A 26,322-nucleotide genomic window follows, 5' to 3' on the forward strand; every position below is an offset into this window, starting at 1 on the left:
GAAATACCAAAAAAAGTATTCAGAAAAAAACCCAACATAAAATAGAGAAGCTGTGTGAAGCAGTTACAACCTCCATTCTTCTAATGGCAAATATCTTAAAACCAAGTCATGTCTCCTTACTGAACTAAATAAATTTGTGTATTCCCAGAAGGGGAACAGCTGACGTAAATGATGTAACATGACTTCCATGGAATTCAATCAATTTACTTTAGTTAGAGCCCATAACTACTGTGCATATTGTGAATCATCCCAGTATCTGCAAGACTGAGGGCTGATTTTGCACACTTGAGATTACTCAGCAAAATAGTCTCAGGATCCAAGGCTCACATGTTAAGAAGAGATCAGAATTCATATGAGAGAAATGACATGCCAAGATTTTCTTGAAACAGTTATTCACCTTATCATGACTGGCAAAATCCAGCTGGGCTGGGTGAGCCTAGTAGTGGAGAAGGATGCCTGACTTTGTTATCCAACAAGTCAAGAGGAAGGAAGTCAAGAGCTGGTAGAGTTAAAACAGCTTTTGTGAAGCTTTCTCTTCTCTCTGCTACTATAAATATTGTTTCTTATTCAAATCATATTTCTGGCAAAGTGTTAATAACAGCTTTACAGTAAAATAATGGCCTGTTTGATTCTGTCTTCAAAGGAAAATGTGTTGTACTGACTTAAGAACAGGATGGGAAGTTCAGGGTAGCAAACGTAGAATTTTTTTATAAATTTTGTGTCACTTGAACAGCTCAATGAACTGCTGTGTTTGCCCTTCTTATCTTTATAATAAAATATAACTATTTTTCCTAAGAGCTGTGTTGAAGTCTTTAATTTTCTGCTATTAGGAATAGCTCCCCTAAGTGTATGTAGAAAAGTTCATCCTAAAGTATTTTATATGATAGAAATTAATACACATGAAGACTCTACTAAACCAGCTAGTTGAGCAACTGATGGTCTTCCTACAAAGCTGATGCAGAAGGCACAACTGCAATCAATACCCCAGAGATGTTCCAGGGTAGATTTTAAGCAGCAGTTAGGTATTGTAAAACCAATGTAGACACTCTATCTAGCAGATAACTCACTCATTGATGCAAGAGAGTGGGGTTAGTGAGTTGAGGATGTGGGAAGAAGTCAGAGGTCCCCATTTCTAATTGGAACTTTGCCTCCATGAACCTGTGCTCTCAGAAAAGCGAAACCATGATTTCACCAACTAGGAAAAAATAAAATAGCACTTACTTTTCTAACACAAGTGTCCTGTAAGAATCCATGTCTGTGCAATTTTTGAACAAATATATGAACATAAAAGCTTTATAAACTTCCAGAAGTTTTACCAAAAATCTGCTACTGTGGCAATTCAACATATATGCAGAAGTATACAAACAGTTTAAGAACCTGAAGGACTACACAAATTATTTTATTTTTAGAGATAGTTTAGACTATAGTTCAGAACAAACATAGAGAAAAAGAGAAGATGATTGCAATAAATGCAGAACAATCCCTGCTCTATTTACCCATGTGTTTTCAAAACAAGCTGTTGTTAGAGCAGGCTTTTCCCAGAACAGAATCTGCTTGCTAAATCATATAGAAGAAGATCTATCTGCTTCACTGAAAGCAACAGTGAATCTCCATTCACATGTATATACTAAATTACAAGACAGGTAACCTCAAAAGGATACGTATTCACAAAGGAACACATCAGTGTTTTGACACAGGCCTTACCCCATTATGAGCATGCCATGACAGTGGGGAAACAAGGGTGAGTTCCTCTTTGCTTGGACAAGGAGCTGTACAGTTGTTCATCTCTCTGCACTATCTGCACTTGATGTACTGACCAACAGTACAGACAAGCCTCCCATTGATTTCTGAGGACCTTAAATACCTGAGATTTCTGCTAATATTGATGAGAATCAAAGAAGGAAAAGTCTCACTGACTGTCAAGAAGACAGGAGCAAAGCTTAGCCCAACTTCAGCAGTTGGCAGTTGGACTAGATGACCGTTGCAGGTTCCATCCAACTGAAATATTCTGTTCTAAAGCAAAATGCTCTAATGTAAAATATTGGAGCTACTGAAACAATGCACCATAAGACATCACTTCAGGTTAAACCTTGTCCTTTATTATTGCAAGTTATGCCTTGCTTTAGGAGACTGATATTTTTAAGAACAGGTTAGAGTAATTTCTGCCAGAAATACTTAGGTATAGTTGGATTTGGTTTACAGAAGCAGGGTGAGCTAGATAACCTGTTAGGACTATCTGAAAACAGTTCTAATTTAAAGGGGAAGCCTCCAGACAGAGAGGTTCAAAGTACAGCCAACTCAGGACAGGTTCAAATAAGAGCCAAAATGCTGAGAGGAGGTTCAACTGGGTTTTGACTATAAAAACATAAAGCATGGCTTTGCCATGCTGACCTATATCCTGGAACCATCTTACCCAATATGCCAAGAACATAGAAGGTACTGAAGAATTTTGATTTCAGAGGAAAGTTTCTTAACTGGTTTAAATCAAATACTTTTTTTTTTTTTTTTTTTTTTTAAATCAGGATACCCTTCTCCCTGGTATTGCTGTCCCTATTTTTATCTGTGAAAAAAATGTAAGTCAGGTTTAATGAAGCATTTTATTCATTTTTTTTATGTTCTTCAGTGTTCCCATGTTACATGAGCACACAGGAAGATATGTACATTTTAATGAATGTATAATAGAGTATTCTTGACACATTTGATACAACTGTGGCTTTCAAAGAATTCAGGACAGAATTAGATTGAAAACATATATACTTATGCATTCATGAACCCAGCAGCTGGCTTTAAATTTAAAACACGAGTTGATAAAAAATTCAACTGGACATTTCATCTCCCATTTTTGTGGGTCTATGAAAGGAAGACAGCAACATACTTTCAGCTCAAATAAAAAGGTTCTTTGAAAGTAAGTACCAGTATGTTTCCCCAAAATCCTCATAATATGGTGGGTGGTCTTTTTAAATAAATGAAATTATGCTTTCTTCAAATATTTACACAGTCAAGCACTAAAAATTTCTGATTGAGTCTTTCTTATCTTTGACTTAAAACTAGAAGTTTAGATTTAATTATAAAGAAAACTTAGCATGCAGTCCAGTTCCACTGAGAAAATTCATGAGCAAATCATCCTTCCTACAGCTTTCACAAGATCCTGCATTTGGTTAGCAGCACTTGTAAAATCTTCCTGTAGTACTACTTAACAAGCCATCATTCCTTCCTGAAATAATTTTAAAATACAATATTTTGTCAAGTGTATGAAGTTGCAGAACAGAGACCTGGAGCACCAAGGCTCAGAAATGTCAGTGAGGTCCTAGACAAGTCCACTACAGCTGTCCTGAACTGGCCACTAAAAGTGGATGGGTCTATTTTATCTAAAATGGATCATAAGGGACTGGAGGATGGCCACAGTTGTTTAAGGATCCTAGCGGGAGCCTCATTTATTTCATTTTCACTAGACAGAGTATTTTAGTTGCTTGGTTTCGCTCCCATCCCTCTTCTGAAATGGCCTCACACTGAAGTTAACATCAAAAGGCTTACTGATCTAACAGTGTGGAAAAGCAGAAAAATGAGCAGCCCACCAGTGGATAATATATGATCTTGCTCTGCAAGGCTCTAGCTCATCTCCAAATAGGTTATAGGTATGAAGCATTTGCTTCCCATTTCACAGCCTTTCCACAGACTCCGCAAAGTGATTTCAGCTACTGGCTGCTTGGATTAAGATGGTAGGGCTGTGCTTGGAAGTCAGAGCAAGGATACAAGGTATGTTAGAGGAAAAGCAGAGGCAATTGGTGTGTATCAGGTCTATTAGCTTTTCATGAATATGTCACAAATAGAAAATGCATGCACAATTATGGATGGACGGGAATTTGTACGTCCAACAGGAAGAAGCTGGTTGTTACATGCATTAAGGAAGTAATGAAATGTGGAAGTTTCTGTCTATGTGTAACCAAAAAATCATTAAGCCATTAAAATTCTGCAGTATGAGGACATGGCTAATAATTTCCACCACCTGCTTTGCCTGCTATTTCAGCCACTCCCCTCACCCCCATTCTTCATATCTGTCTGTTGTGTTTTTTTAAAACAGGTTTTGTAGAGCAGAAAGTATTCATTTAACCAACACAAGGTATTTTTTATTTTTACACTCTGGGCACTCAAAAATCTGATGCTGCTTTAGAAAGTCTGGCTTCTACAGCAAAAAATCCCAGAAGACAATACTTGTGTCTGCCTTTATATTTGTGCAGCATCTTTGCATGATGTGGGCTAATTAACAGGTGACATTTCAGCTGTGATCAAGAAATGGAAGACAAAATCCTGCCTGCAGGCTACAATTACATATGGGGCAGAACACTAGTATCCCTATGGCTGTTGTTCTGGATTGAGGCATAATAATAAGTCCTGCTGTCTGGGGACCACAGGATCCATACAGCCATGGATCAGGAAAACTGCTCTCAGCTCTGACATATTTTTTGGCCCTGGTTCCTCTGCTTACCCCCAAGGTGTTCAACCACATAATTTGAGCAGCAAAATCACTAGTAGCCTGTCACACAAGAGGAATTTCAACCTACTGTTTGTACAGCATTTTGCTGCAAACTGCCATTGAAGTGAGAAGCATTACTATCACATTTACTGTTCATGAAAGCAAAGCTTAACATATTGTTTGCAAAATTCACAGAGTGCCTCTGAGCATATAGCTGTTCACTGCAGCAGCACCCCACTAGTTAAACCTAATAGTGTTTTCCCTGAAGTGGATTTTCTAATGCAGTATTAGCACTGCTGACTTCAGCAAGATCTCAGCAGTCTGCTGCAAATGCAGTCACCAGTGGCAAGACATTCAGTGAAGTATGGAAAGGGAGACATGAAAAGGCAGAAAGGGCAACATACATTAAATCAAAAACACAGAATGTGCTATTAGTAAGAAAGTAGTGCTGATTGCTCCCAGTTGCTCCTTTCCCAGAGTGCGGAGGGGAGAAAGGAGTATGTTAGGCTACAAAACTGCCTAAGTGATAAAGTCACTGTTTGATTCCTATTATAGGATAATGCTAGTGAAACAGAAAGTTCATATATTGAGTTATTTCTGTTGGTGGGGAGAGAAATTAAAATATGATCCAGAGGGAATTATGTCTAACCATTGCTTTGCCACCCCTGGCAGCACCTTTAGGAAAAATATATAAAAAGGCCTCTGCAATGTTTGTATTATTTGTCATACATTCCCAGCTAGTGCTTGAAATTATCATTCTCAGAAAGTCTCATAAACATACTAATTAATAGCTCTTGGAATATCCCAGCTGCTTAATTGGTTTGGACAGCAGTTGTTATGAGAAAGAAAAACACTAGTGTTTTATAAAGTAGTTTTTGTTCTTCTTCATTGGAAAACAATCGTTTAGGGAAAAAAAAATAAAATCTTAGCCTAAATTTGAACATGATAGAAATAAATAAACCTGTGTAGTCTGAGTTAAGGTCTCTCTTTCTGTTGAAAGAGCTTCCCAACTACAAGAGTCTTCACAGAGTGATGATGCTGGTGCGCTGGGATCAGAAGAACTAAGGAGAGCTTAAACCTCCTCTCTGTTCCTTGAGAGGTGCTTTACTGGCATTCAAGAACCTTAGCTATGCAGTTAAGTCATCAGAATTAATCTTACTTTCTACTGAAGGATGCTGTAACTACTGTTTGATAGCAGTTTCTTCCAAAGGACAAATCTCGTGAGAATCATCTCCAATTTCTTCTTCCATACCGTGAGAGTATCACTGCTTCCATTTAGTTGTACAGCAAGTGTAAAATTGAAACCAAGTCTCTGGCTATCTGGTCTCCATGACAATGTATTTGGCTTAGGTGGCAAGGTATTGGTAGCAGGGTGGCTACAGTGGTGGTCTCTGTAGGAGAAGGCCAGGGGCTGCCTCATGCCAGACACAGCCAATTCCTGCTCACTTCAACAGACCCACCTGCAGGACACAGCTGAGACCATCAATGAGACTGGCAACACCTCTGAGAAAGCATATTCAAGAAAGGGGAAAATGTTGTGTAGACAGTGAAGAATGAGGAAAAAAATTGTGAAACAATCCTGAAAACATCAAGGTCAGTGAAGGAGAAAGAGGTGTTCCAGGAGCTGTAGGAGACATTCTCATGCAGACTGTGTGAGTTTTGGAAGAGACCACGGTAGAGCCGGTATTTTCCTGCAGCCCACATGGAGGAGCACACCAGAGCAGATATCCACAGTGCAGCTTGTGGAGGACCCCAGGCAAGAGCAGGCAGGTATTTCCTGAAAGACTGCTGTCCATGGAGAGATCATACTGGTGTAGGTTTATCATAAAGGACTGCAGCCCATAGGAAGAATGCATGCTGGAGCAAGGGAAAAGTGTAAGGAGGAAAGAGCAGCCTAGAGGAACTATTATGAATTCACCAAAACCTCCCATGCCCCCTGGACCATGTAGGGTGGGGAGCAGGAAAAAGAGTGAGGAATGAATGAGTGAAGTTTGGCCTAGAAACAAAATATAGGATGGGTAAGGTATTTAACCTCTGTCTTTGTTTATCACCATCCAAATCTATTTTAATTGGCAACAATTAAAATTAAATTAATTTTCCCCAAGTTGAGCCTGTTTGTCCGTGTTAGTAATTACTAAGTGATCTCCCTGTCCTTATAACGATCCACAAACTTTTGATTTTACTTTCTCCCCCTCTCCTGTTCAGAGTGGGAAAGCAGCTGGGTAGGCATCTGGCAGTCAGCCAAGGTCAACCTACCACAGACTGTTTGCACAGGGGAAATAAAGGTGAGGACACAAATCAGATCGTATTGTCCAGCATTGTTTTTCCTCTGAGTTTCACCAGTCAAAGAGTGCATATGGATTCTGGTAAAAAAAGTAATCAGTCCATTACAGTTATGCCTTAAGAATATCAGTGTATAGATCAAGACACACTACAGTGATGAACATGAGTTAGCTATAGAGAGAGCAAGGAGCCTTCCAACAATAATGCCTTTTTGTCACTCTCTACTGGAACTGAGTTAATACAGAACAAAAACATTAATTTTGTTGAGTGAATTTAATTTTTTTCATTTTTTAACCAATTTCATTTTCATTTTTCCTTCCCGCACAGAAGCATTTTGTTTCATTCATTTTCCCGTTCAGAGTGGGAAAGCAGCTGGGTAGGCATCTGGCAGTCAGCCAAGGTCAACCTACCACAGACTGTTTGCACAGGGGAAATAAAGGTGAGGACACAAATCAGATCGTATTGTCCAGCATTGTTTTTCCTCTGAGTTTCACCAGTCAAAGAGTGCATATGGATTCTGGTAAAAAAAGTAATCAGTCCATTACAGTTATGCCTTAAGAATATCAGTGTATAGATCAAGACACACTACAGTGATGAACATGAGTTAGCTATAGAGAGAGCAAGGAGCCTTCCAACAATAATGCCTTTTTGTCACTCTCTACTGGAACTGAGTTAATACAGAACAAAAACATTAATTTTGTTGAGTGGTGAATTTAATTTTCATTTTTTAACCCATTTCATTTTCATTTTTCCTTCCCGCACAGAAGCATTTTGTTTCATTCATTTTTCCTACACATTTAAGAAAAAGGATGTTAGACAGCATGTTTTCATATAACGCTGAGCATCACATTCATTAAATATTTCATGCTGATAGGAAGCACATACACTCTTAACCAATGAAGAAAAAGGAGCAATACAATGTGATAATTGTCTGACTGACAATTTTAAAAAATATAACAAAAATCATAATCTGCTTGCAGATGTTAGATGTCTAGAAATTGGGTGTTGAGTAAACTTCACTGATTGGATTACTTATTAAGCTAGTTGTGACTAGTTTAATAAGTGTATAAAAGATTGAAAAGTCTATGTAATTACAGTTTCCCTGAGCTGTTTCATGTCACTTTTCTTTGTTTTCAAATAATTTTTGTGAGGCTGCTGATCCAGCTTTCATTAAGATTTGCACAGGTTCAAGCCAAAGAAAGCTGGGTAGCTTTGTTAGCATAGTGCTGAGCTTCTGTTTATAGGCCTAGCCACTTAGCAGGACTTATTTGGTTCAAAACACTGCTGTACCAGATGGGTTCAGCCTCACAGTTTCCTTGGTCTGGCCTAGCTCAGACAGCAGGATTAAACTCTCACTGAATACAACTATGTAGGCATAGCGTAGGCAAAAAGGAATTGCTTAACCAAGATCACACAACCAATGACAAGGCTGGAACAGAAATCCACTCTCCCACTCCCAGACTTCTGTGTTTTAAGACCTATCCAAAACTAGCCATTCCTAGTTTGGACATCTGCACTTTATTCATTTGTGTCTAGTGTCTTTATGTCCATTTTTGTCTCCCACACAACCTTGCATTTGAGTGCATATAGTTAGCAACCAGTGAGGTGGGAGATAGGTTTTTCTTTCCTCGGGCTAATAGAAAAGGGAAGCAAACTCTGAATGGCACAGAAAAGGCTGCCCTATTCAACATCTTTCTCCACTTCACTTCCTACCAAAATAATGAATGGTGACTAAATACTGACATGCTTCATTGTAACTGAATGTTAAGAATACAGGAATATAGGAGGAGAGAATGAGTTAGCAAACTATAGCGGGCAAAGACTGGATCTGTGTTTAAAGATTTTATCAGTCTTTTTTATCAGTTGTAATTGATCCCTGATCTTGGTTTGAGCCACAGTAAATCAAACTCCACCACATATTCAAATGCCATTTGTCCATGACACAAAATTATTGTGAACGCAGCTATATTTTCAACATTTTGATTGTCATTGCAACTTTCCAAAGTATTACCTTAATATAAATGAAAATGCAGTTTGGACTAAGTGTGAAAATGTAAACTGTAATCTCACAAAGGAAAACATGACACTGACTAACTGAAACAGTGGTAAATTCTTCCCTAGATCCCTTAAGAGCAGGGCAAGAAATAACTGATTAATCTTTAGCAAGGAAGTAGGGGATTATATATTAGGAAAAAGTCTAGCTACAAGGGCAGATAAGCATGGGAACAGCCATCAGGATATTGAAATCTCTTACACTGGAAGTGTCTAAGAACAGAGCATAAAATCATCTGCCAGAAATCATTTAGGTCAGTGTTTTCAATCTGTGCCCTGCATACCACTATGGACCTAAGAAGAAGAACTATCTGTGAAGGCTAACAAAGAAAAATGGCCTTCATGTTGTAGGCTTGTATTCATCATTAAGGATCTGTAAACAAACTGATGAAATGTTAAGAATATTAAAAATAAAATAAAAATCAAAAACATTAATCTTGATATTCTAGTCCTGACTCACAGCAAGCAAGAAAATGCTCTTGAAATCCTTTCCCTCCCCTTCTGTTTAAGATAGTGAAACACATCTCAACATTCCTCTTTGCATCAGTTGTGCCAAGTCTGTAATAATCTTCCATTATTATCTATATATCTCAAAGCATTTAACAAATAATAGATAAACCCCTGTGACCCTCAGGAAAAAAAACAATGTCTGTGTTCACAGTTTGTCTAATGTAAACACTGCCAGAGAGATGTTAGCAAATTAATTTAATTCAATAGTGAAAGCTGATTAAAAGAAGGTCTTCGTCATACATGCATCAAGCAAGCACAAGGATTCATCATCAATGTATTAGCAAATCTTCAAGTTCTTTTAGGGTACGTGCTCTTTACCACTATACACGACCAAATGCTGGTCTGTCTGTCACAAGATTTACAGGTAGCCATAAATCAGGCTCCTTTCTTTTATTGGTTATAAAGTAAAAATATGATACCTATATGTAAGCTGCTCTTGCTGATTATTTACAAGAACTTCCAGATTCTGATCTAGCCTCTTTGCTGTCAGAACCACAGTCAGAGCCTGCCCACAAACGGAAAATGGGCTGCCCAAGGGTTACTCTCTTGCAAATCCAGCTTTAGAGCTCCTGCCTGCTGAGGCTGTGCAAATGGCAGGGCCATGAGAGGAAGCCCAAGGCAGGCTGGTATCATCCAGAACTTATCTACTGACATTAAAAAAGCTCTGCAAAAGTCATGGTCATGGGATGCTGGGATACTTGCCCCTCCCTCCTCCCTCTCCCAGGCACTGCACTTTTCTAAGGCATACTTGACAGCTTACTGGTCAAAAGAATGGATGTGCTAAGGCAGGACATGAACCCCAGGAACAGCTGAAAACATCTCTGTTTTTTTCTTTCTGGTTTAGCTGCAGGACAGCAGTCCTCGGGGAGTTCCTAGCTAAGGCTTATTGGCATTAACATGAAGATGCACTGCTACTGACACCATTCGTAGCACTACTTACAGAGCTGCCAAGTCCAGACGAATACTTGAGGGAGATTTGTCTTGTGCTGGAGTGAGATTCTACACTGCTGGAGGGCAGTTCGAATTTTGTTTCCCTTGCTTTGCTTTCTCTCTCTCCTGACCTCTCTTCCACCCTGCCCTCCTCCAAATCCATCCATCTGCTCTTGTCCCTCACTTCTCTCCAACTGTGCTGGCAGTGTGGGAGGCAGCATACCCACAGCTCTCTGCTCAGTTCCTCTTCTCAGCATTCAACCACCCTGCCCATTGCCTCCGACACTTGAGCCCCAAGCAATGAGCCAAGCACATGCTCACACAAAACAGGAGTCATCAATGGACTACAAGTACTGGAAAACAGAAAACAGAGTAGAAGAACATTACAGTGAAGAGCAGAAAGAAGAATGGGGAGACTGGAAGTGATTGACAGGGGCAAATCCCAAATAAGGAGCCCTTCCGCTTCAGGACTGGTGACTGTGTTTGTTCCAGCACTCACTGCCAGCAGTGCCACCATCAGGTTTATGAAGCTATTTATAGATAAATGGAATACAGAGAAATCCAGGAAAAATTCTCACCTTTCCCTTTCTGAAGTAAGACTAAAACCAATGGATGAATGCTAAAACATGTTTCCCTAGCATTACATCTGTGTTTCTTGCTCTTGCCAAAATTGGGAGTTACAGTTCATGCAGGTCTCTGCTCTGACAGGAGACAAATATGAAGCAAGTGCTTTTGGCTCAAGATCTTGAGCTATACAGACAACTTTGTGAAAAAGAGTTCCTATCAGAAGGGATGAACATACTGTTGGTTTTCCTTATTAGGTGATATATGTTTAAATTAGGCAATTAGGTAATTAGTTGGTAATACGTGTAAACAGAACTCAGCAGTCAGTCGCCAAGAGGAGCTGCTCCACTGCCTGCCTGACCCACAGCAGAGCAGCAGATCTCAGCACAAAGGTGGTTCTCCTGTAGCAGAGAAACGCCAGAGCAGCAGAGAGGCCTGCTAGGAGCCAGCAGCTCTCCCGGGAGCTGCTGACAAGACCTGAGCTTTGCCATAGCAGCCATGGCCACCCCCACACCTATAAAAAGCCACCTGAGGAGCACACAGGACCAGGGCCAGGGCAGCAGTTTGTGCAGAAGGCCTCATGGAAGGGTGCTCCAGAAGGGGCAATGAAACTGCCAGCTCAAGAGGTGAGTTCCATTGATCATCATTACTCTCTCAGGAGGAGCTTAGCTTATCCACCCAGCAGAAAGCTCTGTCCTCTGCTCTCACCAGAATTGATTTGCCAACCCAGATAAGAGCTCCCACAAAATCATGCATCATCCAGGTCTAAGGCTGCAGGGAGTGCCCCAGGCTTTCCATAGTAAGAGATGGCAGTACTGGGGACAGCTGTGTAAGATGGGACCATCTGGACAGTCTGCTCAGCCTGGTGGCAGAGCTATGAGAGGAAGCAGAAAAGTTGAAGAGTATCAGGAAGGTTGAGAAACAGACTGGTGGAGCCACACCCTGTCCTCCCAGACTCAGAAACAGGAACAACCACCAGAAAAAAATAAACCAACAAGATCAAGGGGACCCTGTATCCTCCGTGCCAGGCTGAAGGCAGTAGCTTAAAGGAAAGAGCATGGATGCAAGGGGGCAAAAGGAGCCCAAGAAACCTGGTTAATACTCAGGGACCAATTCTTCCAAGCTCAGGAGCAATGTGTCCCAACCAAGAAGAAGTCAGGCAAAAAGGCCAGGAGGCCTATATGGATGAACAAGTAGTTCCTGGAGAAATTCAGACCAAAAAAAATGAAGCCTACAGAGGGTGGAAGTAAGGACACACAGCCTAAGAGGAATACAGAGAAACTGCGCAGTCAGGAATCAGATTAGGAAAGTACCCTGGCAAGTGCTCAAGCCACACCATCCAAGTCAGAGAAGGCAAAGGCAGGAACTGAGAGAATGAAGAATCATACCCGGCAGGAGTAGATTCAAGACCATCTAAGGAACCTGAAAGTGCAAAAGTCCATGGGACCTGACAAGATCCATCCAAAGATCCGGAGGCAACTGGAGGATGAAATTGATAAACCACTGTCAATCCCAGCTAGACTGGGATGTTCCAAATACCCTAACTCAAAGACTCACAAAAGAATGGTCTTATGGCCAGACCAAACAGTGAAGGATACCCAAGTCTTGCAACTTAGCATAAGAAAGCCTGTGTACAAAGAGAAGAACATTCTTAGTGACAGAAACCTAGTGATAAGACAAGCAAGTCAAGAAGACAAACAACAAAGCAAAGATTCATGCTGGCTTTCCTAGGAGGAAGCTATCTAATCTATATTGGAAATGTGATTGATGCTGTCTGTCTGCCATGGATACAGCCTAACAGTGGAGTGAAGGAATCTCCTGATCACCTATAGACTAGAACTGGGAGATGCCAATATATCACTCAGACAGGGCAGTATATCTCCTGAGGACTCTCTTAGGTTAATAGCCAATTTACAGATCTTTCTCATTTAAGTAAGTCCAGAAAAACACATGCAATATAACCTCTAACCCCAGAATAAAGATAGTCCCAGGACTAATTGCTCTCCTTTAAGGATTTCTTGGGGCATCCTTACAGATGTATCCCCACATTACTGAATGTATTTAAAGAGCTCATAGCCATGCTCCTCTGTAAAAACAAGAATTTCTGCATCGGTCTAGTGGCATCTTCCACAATCTGGCTAATGTTTGGTATCTACAGAAAAATACTTCAAATGCAAGCAAATCTCATTAATGATCCACCGTTTCAATTGAGTGATAATTTCTCAAATTTTCTGCACAACAGCAATAAAAGTGAATCTTTCATCGTGTGGTATGGTCAGAAATCTTGTAAGAAGCACATCAATTGGGCTATTTTTTAGTTCACTGGAGCTATACTATTGCATATCCTGAGCATACAGTCTATTTGTCAGCCTCAAGTACACACAGTGACAGTCTTAGATAAAGTGAGCTAAGGCTTTTCAATACTTTGAAAACCTATTCTAGAATAGGCCAAAGAATACATATAAGATAGCTATTACAAAACTACTCTCTGCAGAAAAGATCTTTGACAAGGAAGAGAAAGTTGCTATTTGAAATGCATTTGTCCAGCATAGCCATTCTTATTTTCTCTTACTCTAAATTATTATTAATATACACATTTTTATTTTATATTTTTGGTGTGTAAGTTGCACCATTAAAGCTGTCACAGCCAGAATGATTTACCTGTCCAGTCTGCATGTAAAACAATTACTAGAAAGTGACTGTGAGTCAAAGAGAGCTCAGGTAAGCAGAAGTGAAGAGGTTAAAGAGACTTCAGACCGATTATATGCTGCTCATATAACTGCAGCACTATATGCTGCAGTATATAACAAACAAAACAGATGAATAATGTCACTGGAAGGCTGGCCTGGGACACGGAGCTCCAGGTAAATGCCAGGCTGATTCTGGCTGCTCCAAGCTGGTTTGGAGTTTGCTATACAGTGTATAAATTAGGATATTTTAGATGATAAGGAGTCCAGTACAATAACAGAATTACACATTATTTTCTTATCTCATGCTCAGTTTCTATTCAGGTAATACTGTAGAAATACAGTTGTAATTTGAACTATGGTAAAACTACACAAGTATGGCATCTGCTGATATGTCATGGCTTCTAAAATCTCACAGTACTTCATAGTGTTCCCATACTGCATCACTGGCTTGCAGCTAAATTATTCCATAGATCAGACTTTAGAAAGAGACAGCTGTGACCCTTTAATCTGTTTTGTCCACAATTAAGTTCCTTCTAAGTAAAACTATGCCTGCACATCATATAGCAAGTGGACATGAATTCATTTTCCTGAACTCAGATCTGGTAAAAAAACCATAATGACTGCTAATAATGCCAAGCTTAAAGTAGTATTTTATAGCTTTCAGCTGAGTTTCACTAACCATGACAGCGTTACTTCTTGTAAGTATGCACAAATTGAGAATTAATCCACCAGGAAAAAGTGGTGTATACCTGCCCTAAATCCTCCTAGTGGCAAGTTACACAAAATCAACTGAGTCGAAGTTCAAAATACAAGCAGGAATCTTAAAACCATAGAATTCCAGGCTGGAAGGGACTTCCAGGATCATCTAGTCCAACCTTTCTAGGTAATACTATTATATATATATAGAATCATAGAATCATAGAATGGTTAATGTTGGAAGAGACCTTCAAGATTATCAGGTTCCAGCTTCCCTGTTATGAGCAGGGACACCTCAAACTAGACCAGGATGCACAAAGTCTCATCCAACCTGGCCTGGAACACCTCCAGAGAAGGGGCTTCCACAACCTCCCTAGGCAACCTATTCCACCACCTTACTACCTCCAACCTTTGCCTCATTTATTTCCTTTGCTGTAACTTGGAATGCATCCCATTAGAGTCAATACAAATATAATAAATATTGGTCAGTGCAACCTAGAGTGATTCTGCTCTAAAACATCTACTGAAAGTTCTCCAGGTTCCACAAGCCACATTTGACTATATTTCCCCTAACAACAGCAAGTCCTTAGAAAACCTCTGCGTTTCAGATACCTCCCTACATTTATGTGGTTTATTCTCCAAGTCATACTCAAACAGTATAATTCTGTTGCTGTATAGTACCAACTGAGAGGTTCTAGGATATCCTAATTGGCCTTAAGCTGTTGCCGCAAAGAGCAGCGGCCTCCCTTAGGTCTGTTATCATATATACCAGGCCTATGCACACAATTGCCTTGCAGTTCATTAAATGGCAGCAGATGCCTATTTTTAGAAAACTGAATAAACACATAATGTCTGGTAGCAATGAGGAATTCAGGTTGCAAGGTTATGTGTCAGTTTATCATTATAACCCAGTAATAAAAGTCTGCTTCTCATGAAAACAAATTAGTATGGTGGCTGTAGCCATCATCAAGAGATGGCTCTGGTATCGTTTCTATAGCTGTCATGATTGCTGCTACCAAAGGCTTCTCTGTAGGATCCCTTCTTGTGCAGTCCAAAAGTAGCAGCAGTCTTAACATTTAAGTAATCAGTTATGGATCTGATTTCACCTAGAGGAATGTCTTTGAGGTGTGTGAACTGCTTCCTTCACTTCAGCTCAGAGTTCCCGCAGCACCATTTATTTTATAATTCTTCCATCATTGTGGCTTTTCACACATAGTAGCTAGTGACTGCCTTTTGTTTCTTTAAAATGAAAAGCTGAAATTTGAAAGGATAAAAGCCTGGACAAGATGTCGGTTAATGTTGGAAGAGACCTTCAAGATTATCAGGTTCCAGCTTCCCTGTTATGAGCAGGGACACCTCAAACTAGACCAGGATGCACAAAGTCTCATCCAACCTGGCCTGGAACACCTCCAGAGAAGGGGCTTCCACAACCTCCCTAGGCAACCTATTCCACCACCTTACTACCTCCAACCTTTGCCTCATTTATTTCCTTTGCTGTAACTTGGAATGCATCCCATTAGAGTCAATACAAATATAATAAATATTGGTCAGTGCAACCTAGAGTGATTCTGCTCTAAAACATCTACTGAAAGTTCTCCAGGTTCCACAAGCCACATTTGACTATATTTCCCCTAACAACAGCAAGTCCTTAGAAAACCTCTGCGTTTCAGATACCTCCCTACATTTATGTGGTTTATTCTCCAAGTCATACTCAAACAGTATAATTCTGTTGCTGTATAGTACCAACTGAGAGGTTCTAGGATATCCTAATTGGCCTTAAGCTGTTGCCGCAAAGAGCAGCGGCCTCCCTTAGGTCTGTTATCATATATACCAGGCCTATGCACACAATTGCCTTGCAGTTCATTAAATGGCAGCAGATGCCTATTTTTAGAAAACTGAATAAACACATAATGTCTGGTAGCAATGAGGAATTCAGGTTGCAAGGTTATGTGTCAGTTTATCATTATAACCCAGTAATAAAAGTCTGCTTCTCATGAAAACAAATTAGTATGGTGGCTGTAGCCATCATCAAGAGATGGCTCTGGTATCGTTTCTATAGCTGTCATGATTGCTGCTACCAAAGGCTTCTCTGTAGGATCCCTTCTTGTGCAGTCCAAAAGTAGCAGCAGTCTTAACATTTAAGTAATCAGTTATGGATCTGATTTCACCTAGAGGAATGTCTTTGAGGTGTGTGAACTGCTTCCTTCACTTCAGCTCGGAGTTCCCGCAGCACCATTTATTTTATAATTCTTCCATCATTGTGGCTTTTCACACATAGTAGCTAGTGACTGCCTTTTGTTTCTTTAAAATGAAAAGCTGAAATTTGAAAGGATAAAAGCCTGGACAAGATGTCAGTTTGTATTTGCTGTTTTCAAATCATGCCTGTACTATTATTACGTTACTGTATAAAGTAAGGGAGAAATAATTCAAGCACCTTTTAGCATCATATCACTGAATCTTAAGAATCTTAGTGGCACAAGTTTAAGGTGTCGAAATCCAAAATCCTCATCCAGTAAAGTCAGTAACATGTTGGTTTTTCTTCCTAGGGAAGAAAAGATGAGTCAGGCCTGCTGAGACATGAACATATGGCTCTAACAAATCTAGGTACTCAAAACTTGATGCTTAAAGCACTGTGAAGATCCTGTAGGATAGTGATACCAAAATAGCTTGTAGTGCTTTGTAAGAAAATGTATTTTAGAGTATTAACTTTTGTTATCCCCTACTAGTTAAGCAGTCTATTGTCTTCAGCAGACAACAGTCACACAGTCATGCATAATCTATGGGTCATCAGAAAGACAGAGAACTGAAGCAGTTTAAAGATCTATTGAATGCATCTCTCTGGGGGCAGAATTGAGGAACAAATGGAAGAAATATAATCATGTTTCTACAATGAAGCATGAAATAAACAGACCATCACATATTAAAGATACTTCGTGAGATGAAGGCATTTTGTAATATGTCCATAAGACTATCCTATGCTTTAGTTTTTCTCAGAGGAGGACCCTAATGAATGCCTGAGGAACTGACAGAGAACAGGTACTTCACTTTTAAATATGCCCTAGATTTTATGTTTGCTTCTAAAAGGTAGGAAGAACATACGCACTTGAAAACAGTGAATTCTAGTTGGTGGCAGCTAACATTGTCTTCATGTCCACTCCTTGTGTTTTTTCAGAGCATTTTCAGCCTTACCACAGGTACACTCTTTTCATTCTGCATTTTCTGAACCTCTGAAAGCAGACCTGACCCCATCTGTCCTGGTTTGAGCCAAGTGTAAGCCAATTTTCCTTTTACTGATTTTTTTTTTTGCCCTTCAGTAAGCTTTCTTTTAACTAGCACCAGAGTGTTCCAACTAAGACTGGTAACAGGGGAATGTTTTTCTAACTGCTCGGTCTTCAAGGTCACACCTTTACTCTGGCAGCTCAGACACTGCGGGGAGATCTATGACCCCCTGTAGGAGGCTAAGTTAGACGGACAGCAAAATTGGTCAGAGATATTCCATTCCATATATCTACATAAGCTCAGAGGAAGGTCAGAGATTACAAAAGACAATTTCCTTCCTCCTTCTTCTTCCCTTTTTTTCCATCCATGGCCAGCATCCAGGGAGGACTCCGTTCATCCATCATCATCGACCCCCAGGCTCGAGCTCTCCTGACCCTCATCACTCTGTGCTTTCTCCAGCAGCTCCAGGACTTTTGGAGACTGTTCCCAGCTCAGGAAATTCTGTGGGAGTTGCTGGGGGTGGGAGGAGGCAAAAGGTTTTTACACATACCTGAACGTATTTCTATATAATTGTATATATTTTCTTATATCATTAGTGTTTAATTAAAGCTGTGTAGTTTAGTTTTCAATCCAGCCAAGTCTCTCTCTTTTTCTCTCTCTCCTTCCCTACCTGGGTGGGAGGGGGAAGGGATTGAGAGCGTTGTTGTCGAACCCAAGGCAAACGGTGACACTATCACACTTCGAGTCTATTCTTTCATAATCTACATCATCTGAAGCAGCTTTCCTTTGTCTCTTCTTGTTAGGTCCTTATTTCTTCTCCGAATTCCTCCAAAATTTCAAATAGCAAACTCAAACAAAATGCTAGACCTAACTATGTCCAAACTTTTTTAAAAACTTGAACCTGTACACAGACTTTGCAACTGATCACTTACCCTACTTAGGACTCCAGATCCTAATGCAACAAGTTTCAATCCCTTTCATATATTCTGTATGCCATGCCTCTAGTCATCACTCCAGCTTTCAGCCCAGTGTTCCCCTTCAATTTTAAAAACAGAAAAATAAAATTAAGCCAGGCTTCTGTATTCTCTTTCACCCTTTTTTCCTCTCTATACAGGTTTTGGTAACAGATTCACCTGGCTTTCGTTTCCATTTCAAACAGCAAAATACACCCACATTGAAATTTCCATTCTAACTTAAAAATCTTACCAGTAATCTCCTATGTTTGTATTCTAGGACATCTGAATAGCACATAATAATACATGCACTGGGGACACTTTGCCAATAATAAGGCTTCTAATAGCATAAGAATTGTATTAACAAGTAAAGAAGATACAGATTAAATCTGAATTGTAGGTCTCAGAATTCACAGACCAAGGACATATTCCCTAAATTCTGTGGTTTGTTAACATGTTAAGAGATTCATAGTTACCTTTTGAAATACCAGTTTGTTTTAATAATGTGAGTGGGCACTAATGTTTGATTACAAGTGTGAAAAGCAGCCCAGAAAGTATATTGGGAGAACAATAATGGTCCATGAACTAAAAATAATTGGTACTATCACCTTGAAGTACAAGGATATATGTGCTGTTCTGACTTGCTGTTTTATATCATTGGGGTAACCAATGAGAATTGCATGTCATGTTATTTATGAATAAAGTCAGTGGGTTCATCTTAGAGCACATTTTCCATTCTAGTTAAAATGTTTTACATATACATGTTTTATAGACAAACAATAGAAGTATAACCAATGACTCAGGAACTAGAATATAAGCAGCCTCTGTCTGACAAAGGCCAGGTCCCAGGATGTTTTTAATTTCTTAACAGAAAACAAAAACCAGAGGTATTCCTATTTAAGAAAAGGTATTTTTAAAAGTAGTATTTAGCCTTTTGCTGAATGTAATTTCTTTTACATAAAAATTCTATAAAAAACAGACAATTGTTCCGCATTTATATTCTCTGTTTCAGCTTTTGCTTCTACACTGCCATTATTACAAAATGAAGGTTAGACTTTCCCATCACCCCAAATTCTGTCATATTCTACCTGTTGAACACTAGAATGTTTGTTACCCCTTTCTTATCTTGACCTCCTCATTATTCTCTCCTCATTTCACAAACTCCAGGTACTCAACCTGTTTACAACACAACATCTAGAGCTCCTGTTGTCCTAGTGTTTCCAAGCACTCCTTTTAACTCAGTAAAGCCTGGAGGAACACAGTTCTGATACTTTTAAAATTAGGAATCTCACATTGCTCACACTGAAGTGAGTGGTAAAATTCATAGCTCTGGATTAAATCAATAGAGTAAGAATTAAACTGTATCACCATATACATGGACTCTTCTGTCTGAAGCTGATACAGGTCACACACTAGCTACATAAATCCACATAAGCACCAAAAGCTGAACCAAAACCTACCCAATTAAAACTGATAAAACTCTCTTCCAAAAGTAAACTCCATCACTTCGGGTAGCATCAGTTTTCAAGAGTTTCCCAAGAGACTTTTCAGTCCAAAAGCTTATTAATTGATTATCCTTGTACATATATAGCAAGAAATAGCATTGGTATTCTTCACTGAAATAATTATTCTTTCTTAACCTCTCCCACTGCTGACAGTTCTACTGCTCTCCCTGTCTTAGACTAAAACCTTCATATTGCCTTTGATTCTCTTCATTCCCTTTTTCTTGCAGTACAATTGACATCTTAGTGATACCCTACCCTCCATCTTCTTTACTTTGACGAGAGTTTAGTCTTTCCTACTACTGAGAAAGCTGCTGGCCAGTCTTTCACTCTGCCACTCTCATTACTAATTTTACTTTTTTGAATCCTTATTTTTTCCATTTTCAGGACATCCTAAAGATGAAAATGATGAAACTAAGACCACTCTGCTGTCTTTCTTCTGCTGCTACTGCTAATTCAGTTATATCTTCCTATCTTTCATAGGACCTTATCTCATTGGGGTCCACATTCATCTGCCTTCCCTGCAGGCTCCACATAGCCTTTACTATAGTTCTGATTTCTTCATTCTCTTTTATTTGTTTTCCAAAATTGTCAAATTTTCCACTTAACTGTATTTGGCACTGATGTGCCTATACCATGCAATGAGAGGACTGTCCTCCTGTTTTTCTAATTTCTATTCTCCTTCAAATCTCTCTTTAAAATAAACTCCTTACAGTTGTTCTGCAGCCCTTGCTTATTAGTCACAGCAGAGTCCTGGCCTATCAGATGGGTCAGTAGTTAACAAGATTTTGTGACACAACTAGCACATAGTTAGTACCCTGCTACTTTTTTACACATTACAGCTTTCTACAGCAGTCTTCTTACTAGAGCTGCGAAGAACTGACTTACTAGCATAGAAAGATAGTGTCTGGCTCAAAGTTGCACTCCACCTCTTTCATGTATTTTCTTGAAAAGAAGGAAAAGAGGACAGAAATGAGCAGCCTCGTTCTAGCAATCTGTGGCTTTATAATCAAGGCATTGGCCTTCTGCATTGGCCTTTTTGAATAAAAGGACAGAAAAAGCAGGAACTGCAGCAGTTTGTAACACTCTGCAAGCAGTGTTAGTTTTATTTATAGAGTAGCTGATGAAGAACATTTTTCCAACAGTCAGTCAGCAAGGGATGATCCAATCCTGACACCCGCATGAAAGCATGTAAGACTCAGCTCAGTTGTCCCAGTGCTACTTCAGGTGTCTCAGGTGAAGTGAGAAATCCTATGACAGGTGACATAGGACCTATGGAAGACTAGAGCCCCTCTGGAGTGGCAGCTGGAGAATATCAAAGGTCTCTAGATACCTCTAATGGGAAACTCAGTTGAGTCTTCAGCATCTGTAAAGAAGTGCAAGTAATACTAGTTTCCTCTAGTTGTAAAGTGCAGAGATAACTTTATTTTTTAATTGATGTGATATGTGTATGATGACAGGCTGTTTTGTTCCCTCTTATTGAATTTTATTGCAATACATATGCTTCTCTTTCAATAGCAGATCTCAGATTGCTCTAAACAAGTTAATTATGTTTCACAACACTCCTGTGCATTAGGGAAGTTATTAATATTCTCATTTTGCAGTCAAGGAAAAAGGGAGGAAAATAAGGGGTAAGTAGCTTACTGAAGGTTAAACAGTAAGTCACTGGCAAAATCTGAAAAGGAACGCCAGACTCTCAACCACAGCTTGAATTCCCCACAGACCACTAACTTCCACACTAAATGTAAGGATAATAATAAAAATATTATTTTAGGATTCCAAACTACAGAAAGTCATCCTACTCAAACAATGTCTTTGTGAAAAGATGCAGGAACTTGTATCAAAAACTTCAGAGTTCTAAATTAACAGCATTGGCATAAACATCTACCTGGAATTTCAAAAGGCTTTGGCGATCCATATCACTGCAGTGACAGCAAAAAACTGCAGGTACAAAGGATGGAACAAGATTGAAGTCCATTTTCTGCCTCCTAAGAGCATCACCAAGATAGATAAACTTCCCTTGGAAAAGACATCTCACCATTACCCTGCAAGACAGCCATACTAGGGGGCAATTTCTGATCATGTTGGAAACAGTCTCTTCTACCCTTCTTTCCTACAAAGAAACAGCAATTTTAAGCAGATAAATCATAGGGGAAAAAATATATTGTTGTAACATCCAGATCTCTCTATTGGGATGAGGGACCCACTGAGTTTTAGGTACTGTACAAAAATACAAATGCAAAGAGATTATAAAATTATTTCATCACAGGCAACAGGTGGTTGTAACAAATATCAGGAGGAATGCAAGACAGAGGAGAGATCAGAATGGCAATTACAAGAATTAATGTCTTCATAAGCTGCTATAAACCAAATCTTATATTCTGAAAAGTATAGATGGGAAGTTGTATTAAGTATGAAACTAAAAATTCTTAGGTCTTTCACTAATTTCTTTTATTATTGCTTTACCTGTATTGCACCAAATTGGAGAAGCAAAAATCAGTGATTCCCAGATCAAACATTTTACAATTGTGTATATCAAAAGCTGATTTCACCAGTAACTCAACTATCAAGCTTGTTTTTTCAAAAGTAAGACCAGGTACTGTAAGACCATGTACCCCTTCTCAATGTGTCCAGCTCTCCCTAAAACATTCTTGAGGTGTCTGCTTCTGTTTTTCAGTCATTTCTTACCCCATTTACTCACTGTATAGGAATAGTATATTTTTAAATCAATATATATGATATTCTAGGACGTATAGCACATTGGATTGCTAGGGACAAGTCCCAATGACTTTTTGGATGGAGTTTTATCTGTTTATCAATGGGATTCTATAGTTAGATTGCCTGGGATAGTAAGGGACTTCACTGAAGGAATCTAGACCCTACATACTTCCAGGTTTATGAAACACTTGGTTTATCTAGAAAACACAACCAGCATTTACAGGGAACAGATATACTTACACAGATATACCCTATACTCAAGACAAATAAAGATACTACATAACAGGCTAAAAGCACAGTTCAGTCCCCATGCCCTTTTCATTCCCGTTCAGTGGCTGAGAAATAAGCCTCCCATTAGTTGTCTGTCAGACACCATTCCTCATGTCAATTCTATTCTTTTAAAACTGTTTTCTCCACAAAGTCTTTCTATGGTATATTGATCTTTGCTGATGTGAACCGAGAATACCAGTTCTATGCCAGATGAAAGCTACCAGCAGACTCTAATCTATTTATCTATATAAATATGTATAGTTCAGTCAACATTATGGAATTTGAGCATTAATTAATTTTAATGATTATCAGTCTGACCTGGGTTCAAACCAGCAATATCATCAGTCCCAAGCCAGCCACATCTCCACAACAGGGCCCTGGCCTTTAGAAATGCATATAATTTCTAGAATATATTGCCTGGAATAATCAGATCTAAACAGTCTTTGAGATACCATACCTCTCACTTACATCACTGGACTCCTCCCTTGCTTGCCAGGAACATCAGTTGATATATTTAAAGTACTGCTAAAACAAGTTAGTACAATTCCTACTAGACCAAACTGTGGAAACTGCACATCCTGTTTGACAACCAGAACAGACAATATGCGCTGACACGAGCCTTGTATTTGAGTGTGACCACTACTGGACAGGATCTCTGCTTTTAATACTTAAGACTCTTTGTATCCTTGCATCCCCAGATTTCTACATGTTGATCTTTGTATCTGAGAAAAGCTATTCCTGTTCTTAACTCCGAGAATATCACATAAGATGCAAAATATAACATCATTTTTTCACATGTACATACAGAGAACAGAATACATATTTGACTAAATCAAATTCATTTTAGGGCTCCAAGTGATTTTGTGTAGATCTTTGCTAGCATTTATACCTACATAGATATATTTTTGTTTCTAAAATAATGAAAATCTGATCTACCTTGTCTTCTGCCCACATCACTAATTCTTCAGTGGGACTATGCGAGAACAATGTCATTGCATTTTTTCTCTATTGGTTAAAGGACTGTCTCAGAAAATTTTTCCTTACCAATCTGCCTTTTTCCATCCCAACAAATATTACCTATTTCCTGAGTCCCTTGGAGAATTAGAAATTAAGATTTTTTCCTTCCTTCCTGGCTATACATTAGCATCCCTGCTGCCTAGCTAATGAAGTCAATACACTAAGGGAAAATAACTGGTAGGAGTCTGCAGTCCTTAGCAGGGATTCAGCCTGTCAGAGAGGAAACCTGCTGGGTTTGAGGTCTTTCACCTGCTATGGTACTCTATGATTGTGAACACATTAGTAAATTGTAACCAACCACCTGTTGGATCCATACAGTTTACAGACAATTGCCAAGCAAAGGAGCTGCACAGCAAATGTCATCAGTACAGCCTCCTGTGTGCCCTGTCAGGGGAAGCGAAGAGAGGACTTTTTGCATTAAAAGGCATTTTGCAATGCATAAAATTAATTAAAATGAAGCAACAGCAAACACGGATTCAGAAAAGCGCTTGGGAAGAGCAAGTTTTCACCATACAGAACTTTCACCCTAGTATAAGGAATATACTGTTATTAAAATAATCAGATCTCTGTCAGCACTATTATTCATGTGTTTGTTGTGAAGCTGAGGGGTGGAGGAGACTGATGTGTCAATTTCAGCCTTCATGTAATTAAAGATTTAGTAAGGCTTAAACTAAAGCTTAACTGTGTATGCTATTCAAACATCACATCAGAACTGCACAGCAGAAAGATGTCTGTTCTGTTGTATTCCTTCTACATCAAGAGAAACTCTTTATAACATTTAATTTTGCAGACATGAGGGCATGGAGAATGACAGACCTGCAGAATAAAGATGAATAACCAAAGCCCATGTTATCACTTCATCCTTCCTGTACAGCGACTGCCTGCCAGCAGTTCTGCTGCAAACCTAAGTATATAGCTTCAAGTTGCTCTGCTCCTGTACCAATGCACAGAAATATGACACACCAGTATACAAATTATCAGTAGGGGTTTTTTCAGTCATTTCTTCTGTAGGTTGCATATGAACCTCCTCCCCATGCCAGGAAAGGCGAGCATTTCATTACCATTTATTTTAAAACATCACTTGGATCATTTCCTTGAAAACCACTGCACTGGCGTAAATCTCCTTCCACCATCACACAAACACACTCCACCAAGACAGACTCCAAACCTAACTTAGAGTTAATAAAACTATCCACTTGGGCAGACCAATTGTTAACAGGACAGAGTCAAGAGTCTAAAGGTCCCTTTGGGGTCCATTATTTAATGTTTCTTTTTATACCATCCACACTACGGGTTATATTACATCAATTTTGCTCCAGTTGCTTGCCAACAAGCATTTGCCATCAAGGAGCCCTGAGCAAGCAGTCACATCTGTGTCCACTCCTGTACCACCCATTAAGTGGAGACAATGATCACTAGAAACAACAAAGGAGCCACAGATAAAACAAACAATGCTATGAGCCAGAGACAACTGCCATCCCAGGCAAGTTTGCCATGGAAATGCTCAAGAAAAAGGGAGGGGAGGGAAGACAGATATCATATACAGAACTATAAAACTTACACCTAGAAGAGCTTTTACCCACACACCCACCCAAGCCCACATCCGAGGAATATTTTCTAATGCACTGCTAAGATTGAACAAGGAAGACTGAGCAGCGCACATGGGAAGCAGACAAGCATCCAGTGTCTCCTCCCATTTGGAGTCAAATAGTCTCCTACAAGTCACTAGACACATGGAAAAACAATAATTGTTATTATTATAGTAATGATAGTAATAGAGAATCACCAACCTTGAGGATCCCAGTTCACCTGTTTTCTTGGAGTCTCGATTGGAAATTTCATCGCTTCCTTTTTGCACAGGGAGGAAAAAGAATTAAATAAATTCCCAACCTTCCTGTCTCAATGCTGCAGTCAAACAAATTAATTTCAAATTATAGGGGAGTCTGCGCTGTTTGACTGAGGGGAACTGGTGGTTGCCAAGGAAAGAAATACACAAATAAATCAAAGAAGGTGGGGAGGGGCAGGAAGGGGAGTGGAACAGAGGGGGTTTGTACCAGCTAGTGAGGAGGGGTGCATGCATCCCAGCAGAGAGAGAGGGAGAAGGGATGGAGTCAGGACTGGAAAGGGTCTAGCAGGGAGCAGGAACGGAGCAGCCTGAGATGGGCAGCGGGTCCAGGATGCTTGTGGCTCCCGGGGAGGCTCCCGCAGCTGGCTGGCTCAGTCCACCTGCAGATGTCAGGGTGGCGGGGTCCCCGCTGCAGCCCAGCCCCTCCGCTGCGCCCACCTGAGGGGGCACCCGGGCTGGCGAGCTCGCAGTCTTGCCAGGATCGGGGAGTCAGCCAGCCCCCCTACAGCCCCAGGGACACCTCCCGCCCGCGCACACACCCTCCAGCCTCAGCCACCCCCCAAAAATGAGCTCACCTCAGCTCAGCCACGGGCACTAG

The 26,322-nt window shown here is 39.8% G+C and overlaps 1 protein-coding gene across 1 annotated transcript in view; it reads right to left on the reverse strand.

Moving 5' to 3' along the window:
• KCNK10 (potassium channel, subfamily K, member 10) overlaps positions 1 to 25,720 on the reverse strand; it is a 68,396-nt gene extending 42,676 nt beyond the window's left edge. Inside the window, exon 1 of the mRNA XM_010003702.1 lies at positions 25,669 to 25,720. Within this exon, the coding sequence (XP_010002004.1) occupies positions 25,669 to 25,720 (52 nt within the window). The remainder of the gene's footprint in view (positions 1 to 25,668) is intronic.
• Positions 25,721 to 26,322: the final 602 nt, after the last annotated feature.

The sequence above is a fragment of the Chaetura pelagica genome, unplaced genomic scaffold (assembly GCF_000747805.2).
Source record: "Chaetura pelagica isolate M959 unplaced genomic scaffold, ChaPel_1.0 scaffold48, whole genome shotgun sequence".
Lineage (NCBI taxonomy): Eukaryota > Metazoa > Chordata > Aves > Apodiformes > Apodidae > Chaetura > Chaetura pelagica.